The 11,208-nt window shown below is 41.5% G+C and overlaps 1 protein-coding gene across 1 annotated transcript in view; it reads left to right on the plus strand.

Annotated features, from left to right (window-relative positions):
* SIRT1 (sirtuin 1) overlaps positions 1-10,632 on the plus strand; it is a 33,656-nt gene extending 23,024 nt beyond the window's left edge. The window contains 2 exon segments of the mRNA XM_020998221.2: positions 3,062-3,607; positions 6,208-10,632. Of these exon segments, the coding sequence (XP_020853880.2) occupies positions 3,062-3,607; positions 6,208-6,533 (872 nt within the window). The 3' untranslated portion in view covers positions 6,534-10,632.
* The last annotated feature ends 576 nt before the right edge of the window (positions 10,633-11,208 follow it).

Here is an 11,208-nt window from a genome sequence, read left to right on the forward strand (position 1 = left end):
TACTAATGTGGAGTTTGCAGGCTTCCCTTTTTGGAAATTCAAGACAGTATTTGGAGATGACTGACTCCTCACTCACATCTGCTTCTTTCAGTTCCATGGGATGCAGTTTGTCTGGCCCTGACGACTTGAACTCAAGGGAAGCTAGCTGAAACTCAGTAAAAGGAGGGAGATAATAAGAAAGTACCTATTTTTCCCCCATCCTTTCTGGTCTGAACTTCACTTTTTGAAGGATGAAATAGTCATAAAAGTAATCCTAAAAATTAACTGCTTTGATGTTGGTAGACATAGCTGTCTTAGCAGATGTGTAGGTAACTGAAATTCCCTTATCACTGTGACTACTGAATCTGTGTTTGCATTAGCTGTTTCCATAACTCACTGATGTCTTCCTTTTGTCCAGGTGGCCTGTAGGAGAATCTGAAACTATAGATTCCTTTTCTGCCTCCAGCTTTTTTTATCCATATGCTCTCCACGTGTTGCTCACCTGATTCCCGGGTTTCTGCTACTTGGTGCATTCTCTTAGTCCACTGTGCTGCTTCTCTAACCCTCTGTCTCATGTTCCAACCCGATCTGGTTTGCTGTGGGATGCTTTCGGTTCCTTTCTTGGATTTTTTGTGTTCTGTGAATTTTTTGGTGTTCTACCATCATTTTCTTTTGTTTTAGTTATTCTCTATATTTTCTATCTCTAAGCTCTACAGCATTACCCCTTCACCCCTCTCCCCCACCCCACTTCCCATGGGCCGCTTTTTCAGTTCAGAGCCCTTTTGATTTGACTTTCAAGTCTGGGGGCCAATAGTGTTCACTAGCCCCGTATAGATGCACTCCATCTCTGAGCAAGAGAGCCCATTTCACCCATATTTCAAGCTGTGGTCCAGTAACCTAGCTCTGAGAGTCTCAGAAATCATCCTTCCTCTTAAACATCTGCTTACTTTGGTAAATAGACCTTTGCTTTTGCTCTTCTGAAGCTCTTGTCTTCATTTGGCAGCAGTGATCTAAACCTTGCCTGCCACGTCTCCTCCCTCCCAGGCCTTGATTTTCTTGCCCAGTACTTTGAGTCCTTCTGGCAGAATCATTAGTGTCCATGTGAATCAACAGAACTGTGTGCTTCCCTTCAATTTGAGTTTGATAAGTCTTTGGAGGTTTTAAAAAAATTTTAATTTTAACCTTTCTCTTTTTTGATCTTATTGATGTTACACACACACACACACACACACACACACCACACACACCACACACACACACACACACACACACACACCCTCTTTTAAAACATTGGTCACTTCTCAGTGACAGTCATCTTCTTGGTACCTAAGAAAACGGTCACTTTGGATATGTCTAAAAACATAAATTTGACACTGCACCTTTAGTCCACCACCTCCATGCCTTATCTCTCTGGTTACTGTGTTATCAGAATTCTGAAGGCTTTCACTGCTGTCTTCCTTCATCTTTTTGTAGTCATTGCTTATTTCATTAATTGTTCAAAATCTTAGTTTCCTTCATTTCTTGTCTTACAGTGCAGTAATATTCCATTACATTCAATACCACAGTTTGGCTAACCATTCCCTAGACAATGGGTACCCGCTTTCATCTTGGCAGGGTATTGTCATATGTCCTGGATCCATACCCTAAGGAAACAGCGGACCTTTTTATCGATACTGTTTATGAATCTGAGGTCAGATCCCTGCTCTGCCAGTTCCTGTGTAACCATGGACAAGACATAGCCAGCACTCGCATTTACACAGTGCTCTGAAGGTTTACAACCTTTCCTCACTGGATTCTCATGAAATAAGCACCTTACATAAAGTACCTTAGAAATGTAAGCTTATTCGTGTTCTTTGCCAAGTGATGAATGAAGGTTTTACTGTAGTAACTTTTTCAGATTTCAGAAGTTGAAGTTTAAGAGAACCCACAAAACTTTAATTTGACTTATTTCAGGGTTTGATACATTCAAATTGATTTGTATTGTTGTGGAAAATTTAGGTCAGAACACCAGGTTCAAAATAACTACTTACTCCTTACAGAAAAAGAAGTTGAACATGGGCAAACCTCATGCAGTGATGGGGAGGGCGGCTTGTTTAAGTTCTGTCATCACTGTACTTTTTCTGCTGCGATCCAAATCATTTATTTTACTATCATGAGAAGCTTGAAAAGTCTATGCCTTTAAATATAGTTGGTCGTTAAGGTAGGAATTACTATGAAAGCACATTATTAACTGGGCTGTTTATGTCTAATTCACTTTAGAATGTATTTGGGATACAATTATAAGTTACGTGTAGGTAGTTGACAAAAATAAGCTGTATACCCAAAATAATATCTCTTTGAAAGGAAAAATATACATGTGAGTGTACTTCATATACATTATGGAGGTGATAGTTTTAAACCACATGAAGTCACTGAACTCTGCTGAGTGTGGAGAGGGTGCAGTCTGCGTGAGTCCAATGGCCATTCACATTGATTAAGTCAGATTTTTAAAAAGAATCTTTACACCGGTAACTGTGAGTGCTTTATTGCTCCAGTGGAATGGAGGCTCCTTGAAGGCAGGAGCTGCTTGGCTTGTATGGGCCCCGGTGTTGCTCTTTGGTCTTCGTGAGCCCAGGCAGTGCTTTGCATACAGAAGGCATTTCATGGTTGTTGGAGTGTTTCACGTTTCCTCCCATTCCAGTCCACGTTTTATTCCTATTTCTCATCATTGCTTTCCATCCTTTTTGTTGTGATTTTCGTAAGAACATATTTGAGGCCGCGTTTTTTTTGCTTTTTGACTTTTTAGAAAAGTAGGGCTTATATTTCAGTTAATACAAGGTTTTCAAGTTATTTTCGTGCCCATCACTTAAAAGTGAAGTGTGTGCCTCTCCACGGTGTAAGGGTTTCTAGGCGGCTTCACAGCTGTCCACCGGCACCCAGATTACCCAACGCTAAGCTGGGGTGTTTTCTCTTTGACCAGGTCTCACCAGGAATGGGTCCTGGTAAGCCTGTTTAGGTTAAGTGTCTGCACGGCCTGGTTAGACGTGGGCTGTGGTTCTTTGGTTGCCCGATTTTTGTCGTGAACCCTTTTTTCTGTTTCCAGGTTCCATACCCCATGAAGTGCCTCAGATCCTGATTAACAGGGAACCTCTGCCTCACCTGCACTTTGACGTTGAGCTTCTGGGGGACTGTGACGTCATCATCAATGAGCTCTGCCAGCGGCTGGGTGGTGAATACAGCCGCCTCTGCTCCAACCCGACAAAGCTTTCAGAGATTACAGAAAAGCCGCCACGAACCCAGAGAGAGTTTGGAGCTCACTGGATAGGACTGCCCCCCACGCCTCTTAATATTTCTGAAGACTCTAGTTCCCCCGGCAGAACTTCCCCGCCAGACTCGTGGGCAGCTGAGGGGAGACCTGGGGACACTGAGGATGGGGCCGCATCGAGGGGGGACTGCAAGGCAGAGAAGCCAGTGCCAGAGGGGCGAGCATCTTCAGGACACCCTGCAAGTATTACAGAACAGCTGGAGGATCCTGGAGCCAACAGTGGGGAGAATAGAGAGAAAAATGAAAGAACTTCCGTTGTGGAAACACTGAGGAAATGCTGGCCCAATAGACTTGCGAAAGAGCAGATCAGTAAGCGGCTTGATGGTAAGTAATCAGTGTTGATCCACTTGGAAAACTTGGTCACGTTGATCATTGCGGCATCTTGGCAGGTGAGTTAGAGAGCTGTGCTTGGCAGTTGGGTGGGATTATTGGAAGAGGATGCATAGAGATGCTACAGAAGCTGCCGCAGCACGTGCTGTAAGGACAGCAGCAGCCTTGCACAAAGTGGAGGAGGAGGAAAGGGTTTAAGGGCAGAGCCGACACACCTGGAAGCCCTAGCTCCTCATGGCGCGCCCCCCCCCCCCCCCCCGCCAGCACCTTTGCAGATGTTTATCACCTCGTTTGGAAGGTGAGTTTACTTAAAGAACTCCCAGCACTTTGTAGGAAAGTGATCACTAGCCAGGGGGTGGGATGAAGGGAGTAGAGCACCAGCATATGTTTTCTCAAAATGTGCACCATCTCTCCTAAATCTAGTAATAGCCTGGGTTATAAGTAATTCCTCTCATTTTCATTCTTGGCCCACACTTGACACTCATTTCTCGAAAATAATCTGTAAATAAGCCTGGCTTCTTTGCTGTGAAACTGGCCCAGTGGAACAGGCAAGGAAAAAGTCTTCAAGAAGCTGCTAATGAATCATCTTGAGAGACAGCCAGCTTCCCATATCTACAGAACTGCTTCAAGGGAGAATCAGCATTGACATGAAACCACTTCGGAGCTGTCTGCTACTCAGTGCCCAAATTGAACTTTGGGGAGGATTTTTAAAATCTCCACCTGGGGAAGGCTGCTGTTGGGAGGATCCTTCTTTCCCCACCCTGATAATAATGTTTGAGAAAGCAGTAGCTTCCCTTTCCTTTGTTTCTTTTCCCTGGTCCCCAGAAGACTGGCCGGTGCCTACAAACGTTTCTGGGAGGTAGACTAGATAACCACCAAGAGCCCTTTATCCTGCACTAATGCGCTCATGGTCGGTGTGAAGCTGTACTCACAGCAGAGAAATGAAGCACAAAAGTCTTTTCCTTCCCTATGGTCCCTGGGTGTTTTGACTTGCTACCAACCAAGCTGGTTAGGTTTTGGGTTTTTTTGGACCACAGAAGCTCATACAGTTAGTTTAAAGCAAAAAAAGGGATGGGCTGCAGACTGCTTTGGTGGGGGGTGACCCAGCTGGAGGAAATCATGGATTCTGGAAGCATTGCAGCATTGTTAATTACTTAGTCCTGGGTGGGAGGAACCTTGCAGCCTGTTGTGCAGCAGGAAACCCCCTGCTCAGGGGCCTCTCCTGTGCAGCAGCTGGCTAGGTGCCTGGGACCACTCGCTGCTGCTTTGATTGTCTCTTCTCCCCAGCCTCCATTTGGTTACCTTGCTGGCAATGATTTTTGTCGGGAGTAGGGTAGCGGAGGTAATGTTCCAGTGCTCTTTTATGATGTCATTTCCCCCTTACTCCTACAAGGAAATAACTTATTGGTTTAGGGCTTCCTCTGAAGCACAGAATTATACATCTTTGGGTACCCGAATGTGCCCTTTCTATGTGACCTCGGTAGGGATAAAGGGAAGAGATTAGGAGATGTGAGAAAATTTTTACCCATTTCTCTCCCCCCCCCAATTATTGTTAAAGATAAAAACCCTTGGGAAACTTGAAAAGGTTTTTGTTTCTTTTAAGGGCGAGAGAGAAGGGAAGCAGTTAAAACTACAAGGAATAAAGGGTAGTAGAAAGGGAAGTGGACCTTCAGAACAAAAGGTGGTGCCTGGGGAACTTTCTGGGCACACGTCCTTTGGGATTCCAAGAGCAAAGTCTTGTTCCAGCCTCAAACCCAGGGAGTGTCACCCTTACCTCCCCTCCTTTCCCATCTGTGTGCCCTATCACACAACAAGTACACAACTTTAAAAGGTTGCCCTTGAAATGTTGACGTGCACAGCAGTTAGGTTCATACTGTTATTCACAGACTGGCCTGGAGCCCAGTACATCTGACTTCTCCGATCCTTTGGGGAAAGGTCTTGAATATGGACTTGTTTTTAAGTTGAAGAGGGCCGAATGAGATAGAGTGTGAGATATTTGTAAAGCACCTAACACAATAAATGCTGATTTCCTTCCCCTTCTCCTTTACTTGTAACTTCCTATTTCAGATTTGTGAGACTGTAAGAACATGGTTTTGTAAAGATGTTGTGTCCCTTAAACTTGGGGCTGTTTCTCAGACAGAAGCATGTTTCAGTGGGATAGAAATGACTCTCCATACTAGGATTGTTCATTAGTTGAGGCAAACATTGCTGTTGACCTCATTAGTGAAAACTCAGAAGATACAAATCTCTCATTTAGCATTGAACATGCTGAGTAAGGAAGCAAAGCTAAAGAGAAGATAGAGATGTTAACTGCTCTTTTTAAAAAGAGAAATCATGAACCTTCTTTCTAGAGAGAAGCCTCTTGACTTTTAAAAAGAGAGATCTGAGAAAGGGGTCCCCCTGAAATTTAAGTCACATCCACGCTTTTCTAGACTGCTAGAAGAGGGGATGAGCCATTTTTCCTTACAAGTTGGTTGTTGTTTTATAGTGGAATAAATTTGTGTCTGCATAACCAGAAACAATTGATATATGAGCTTATTTTTGTGAGCAGAAAATAAATTGCTCTCCTTTTTGTCTCACAATCTGATTTTAAGGTAACCAGTACCTCTTTTTGCCACCAAATCGCTATATTTTTCATGGCGCTGAGGTCTACTCAGACTCTGAAGATGATGTCCTGTCCTCCAGTTCTTGTGGCAGTAATAGTGACAGTGGAACCTGCCACAGCCCCAGCCTAGAAGAACCTATGGAGGATGAGAGTGAGATGGAAGAATTCTATAATGGCTTAGAGGAAGACGCTGAAGTTCCCGAGAGAGGAGGACCTGGCTTTGTGTGTGACCGAGATGAGCAGTGTGCAGTTAACGAAGCTGTGTCTGTCAAGGACGAGGCAGCTGAAGTTGACCAGTCATCAAACAGATTATAATGTCGTCTTTGCCTGGTTACAGGAACTTTTCCACCAGCATTAGGAACTTTGGCATGTCAGAATGAGTGCTTACTTCTGAGCTTAAGAGAGCAAGGAAAACTATAAGGGTGTGGTGTTTATAGAAAGTTAAACCAGATTTTCATGTATAATTTTTACTTTTTCAGTAATTCTATAATTGTACACTCAACACTAACTTTTTTAAAAGAAAGATAAGGTACTAAGTATCTTTAGTCAGCTGTTAGTCACTATGTTCACTTTTTTCCAAGATCCATTTTGTGTGATAATGCATCTGTATGTATATATAGTTTTTTGGGGGGGGTGGGGGGGTACCTAGTGAATTTCAGCATTTTAAAGTTTTGCAAAAGCCATTGGATGTTAAATTAATATAAAGGGAACAGCTAATCTAGACCAAAGACTGGTATTTTACACAATTTTTTCCTTTGTAACATTTTGAATGGTTGTTTCACACCTTCATGCTTCTGTTCTGCTAAATTTTTATTCAACAAAATAGCGCCCCCCCTCCCCTTTTAAAAAACACTGGCATTTTCAAAGACTTTAGTGGCAGCTAACTTTAATTTTTGGTCTCAAAAACACATAATGTTTGTAGATTGAAGCTTTTGATACCTGGGAAAGCACAGAAGGTCTTTGCTTTTCATAAGACATGGGGCTGAAGAGATGATGAGGAATACAATGAAGGCTTTTTCAAATTTCCTGTGGATGGGTTAGCATTGTCTGTATTGGCTCATAAAGCTAACATGGAAAAAAAAAACTTGGTTAAAAATGCTTTGGAAATGTTTCAGTATGAGGTGCCTAGCTGGATCCCCTCAGTTTAGAAGATATCTTACCATTATTGTGTAAATACCTATCACTGTGGTACAGCTTGCATTGGTCCTTTCCATAAATATTAAACTGCCAAGATGTGAATATGCAAAGCTTGTCTGAATCTATAATAATGGTACTTCTAACAGGGGAGAGTATTCTCTCTCATCTCTGTCTTTATCTACATAGATACACACACACACACATATTTTTTTTTGGACTGCTGTTTTCCCTTCCCCAAATACCACAGAAAGTGACAGGAAGCTGATTATAATTCCAAAGTAATGCAACATTTCAGTATAGTCTGCCATAAAGTATGCCTCCTGGAGGTCATGCACAGCTCCTATTTTGGAGGATTTGGTATCTCAGAAATGCCAGTTTCTAATCTAGTATGACAGAGAGCTTGCCATGATGCAGAGGGTCCCTAGCAGCATGGTCAATGAATGGAACTAGTTCCTATAATGTAGCTTTGTTTAAATGTCATGTAGCCTGCCTTAAAACTACATCTCAGTTCCTCAGCTATAGATTTTCCAGCTTTCTGAAGTTCATATTTTATAAAATTGCACAATAAAACATTTATTTTCCAAACCACTTTCTCAACATGACCCAAAAACTACATATTATTCATACTCTGCTTTAATATTTATTACAGTGTTTAGTATGGGTTTTGAAATTGTAGCTGTTCTTTAAGCATAAGACACCAATTAGAACCATAACTGCCAGAGAAACTGAAATTTGTGTTTTAAGAATGGACTTTTGTTAATCTAAAAAGATGTTGGCATGTTGTCTTGAAGTCTAAATTCTAGAAGATCTCAGACCTCATTTGCATTTGGTTCCATTAAGGAATGCAGTATGTTTAGTTTTTATTTGCATGATACAGTGTGTTTGTGCTATAGATGATATTTTAAATGGAAAGATTTCTGTTTTAAATTATTTTTACAGTGAGGATTGTTTTCAGCTCTTTTTATATTGTGTGTATATATATATATACATATATATATATATATAGTGTCTTTTATGTAATCTACTGGCATATGTTTTGTAGACTGTTTAAAATGACTGGCTCCCTGCAACTTTTGAAATACAAAACCAGTGTTTTATACTTGTACATCCTGTTAAAGTCTATTAAAAATTGTCATTTGATTTTTTTTCTTTCAGTTAAAACACTTGCATTTTTCCAAGTATACTAATCAATTGATGAAACTGAGGTGTTTTCCCACCTCTCCTTTGAGTAAATAGCTCACTTTAAACAGCAAACACCTTGGTATTCCTAAACTGTCCTGGACCATTACAGCAGGAACTTTTAATAGGTGAAGAAACTTAGGCCCCTCAGGGATTAAATGGATGTCTGATTTTGATTAATGGCAGAGGCAGGAGTAAAACCCCAGTTTCCTAAGATTCCTAGCCCCAAGGCTGCCACATGACTGCTGCTTGTGTATCTCTCTCCTGTACTGGCCTACAAGTGCCAGTTTCAGGGCATGGGTGTTAATGCCAGGATCCCATTTGTTTTAATGACACCTTCAGTTTAACTATGAATGAAGCTGAGTTTGACATACTAGGGGAAGACAGTGCAATGGAATGGGGACAATGGAAGTGCCTACAACTTGAGGACACTGAAAAGTTACTCTGGGAGAAGACATTACTGTGGCTGCCATTCAGCCTATGCCCACATTCTCAGGATCGATCTCTCTACTAGAGATTGTGTTTGTTGGATGTGTTATAAAGCTGTTTTGTTCTTGGTAACAAACTCATTGCAACCTGCTCATGTCCACCATGCCAGCTTCTTTTAGGAAGGGAAAATACTGATTTTAAAAGAGATGGGCTTTTGTAGTAGAGAACAATTTGGAGTTACTAGAAGTACTGAACAGTTTTCAAAACAGTCCAGTTTGATCTCTGCCCAGCTCAGCACCCTAATTCGTGTTCATTGTTAGGGACTGAACTGGTTCACCTTTGCACTATTTTATTAAAAGGATGTGGTAAGGAATAGTTATGATATTACGGGGTGTTGTAACTTACCTGAAAGAAATGTCAAATATACTTTGGATGTACACTTTATGTTGAATTTATTAGACATATTAGACAAATATAGTATGTAATTTAATAAATAAGCATTTCTTTTAAAATAATTATTTAGCTTCTACGTTAGGTCTTACCAAGTAGTATGGGACAGACACACACACACACACACACACGCGCGCGCACAAATCCCAAGAAACAATTAAGTGTTCCCTTATTTCTTTGATTTTTTTAAAGTAGATGACTGAAAAGCGATCAATAAAGCAGAAAACCATGCTAATCTGATAAGCTCAAAGAGACATCATTAAGGTGTTACAAGCATTTATAGAACAAGGAGTAGGTGGCAGAAACAGGGCTGCTTTAAGGTCCCTCAGATGGTTTTTTTAGATTCAAACTTCAAGGAAGCCCTGACCTAGACAGAGAACCTGATGGATGGAGGGAGCTGGGTAGTAATCGACTCCTCCCCTCGCCAGGCTCTGAGCCAGCCTACCAAAAGAACCCACCCAAGGGTGCCACTTGAAGGTTGTCTCCTACAGATGGCTTCATTGGGACTCACTCCTGGAACTGTGGAAGGAGACCAGGAGTAGCGATCACTGACACTTTCCAATAGAGCTCAGCCTGTCTAAATTATGTTCTGAGCTGGACTCAGAATTGGAAGGGGTATGGGTAGCCAGAGGACAGAAGAGCCCTAAATGCCTAAGGAAAAAGAAGGAAGGGAAACGTGAAGGTATGAAAGTTGGGAGATGAAAGACAAGATCTGGGTAAGGGAGCATGGAAAGGTAGGGCCCAGAATCGTGCCTCTGCGTAGACTGTTTAGTGGTGGTATGTGTCATCCATACCATGATCCCTGGAATCAAAGGGCAATCTCGTTGGGGAGACAAATGGGAGAAAATCTGGTCCTAAACTCTAGTATTACTTGTATACAAGCCATTTTGAGGGTCAGCAGAGAGTCAGGAGGTGGCCACTGGGCGTAGGGGCTTTTCTGAGGCAGTAAGTGGAATATGCTTTTAATTCAGGACTTGAAAACTGTCTTCCTTCCATTCACTTAGTATGAAATAAGTTTTTTACATAAAACTGTTGGAAATAACAAGTATCTTAAGTCTGCATAAATTGCCATAAACTGGAAAAATGCCAGTGAGTGTGGGTCCTTATATGTGCTAATGAGAGCAGGATGTCTTTCCTGTCTTTGGTGTAAATCTGTTGATAATAAACTACTGTTAAGTTTTTGAAATTGCACTTCTGATATTAAAATATTTTAATTTAATCTAGAGACTTTTTTACTTCTGTTGTCTTAAGAATTTGATTAATTTAAGACTGTCTAAAAACTAAACTACTATGGTTAGAGAGAAAAACCAAGTATTTCTTCACTGTCTCCCCAGCAGCTACGTGAATTTGTACAACTGAAACCTCGAACTGTGGCAAGACGCTTCTCAGTACTGGCCCATACCATGGTTCAAGATAAATCCTCTTCCCCTCTCAGTCCCCCCCCCCATTAAAGACAATGGTTATTTGCCCTAGCACATCCAGAAAGATCTGGAGGTTTATATTCTATGGGACAAAAGAGATTGGAAACCACTAGGGAAGCCAACTCACAACAGCATCTCCCAAAATATCACTTGGGGTCCCTGAAGAATCTATAGCTGGACACCATGTCATGCCTTCTCTCTACTGACAACGTTGCTACTATTTCAAAATTCAGAAAGTAATTCCACTAATCTGAAGCAGCAGAAAGAAAAGAGAATTGGTCACAAATAAAACTCAAACTCCACCAACAGTGACTATTTGTATGTAATACCTCCTGAAACAGATTTGGTTGCCCAACATTTAGCTGTTTTCCCCT

This window comes from Phascolarctos cinereus, unplaced genomic scaffold, assembly GCF_003287225.1.
Source record: "Phascolarctos cinereus isolate Bilbo 61053 unplaced genomic scaffold, phaCin_HiC Scaffold_3;HRSCAF=262, whole genome shotgun sequence".
In the NCBI taxonomy this organism is placed as follows: domain Eukaryota; kingdom Metazoa; phylum Chordata; class Mammalia; order Diprotodontia; family Phascolarctidae; genus Phascolarctos; species Phascolarctos cinereus.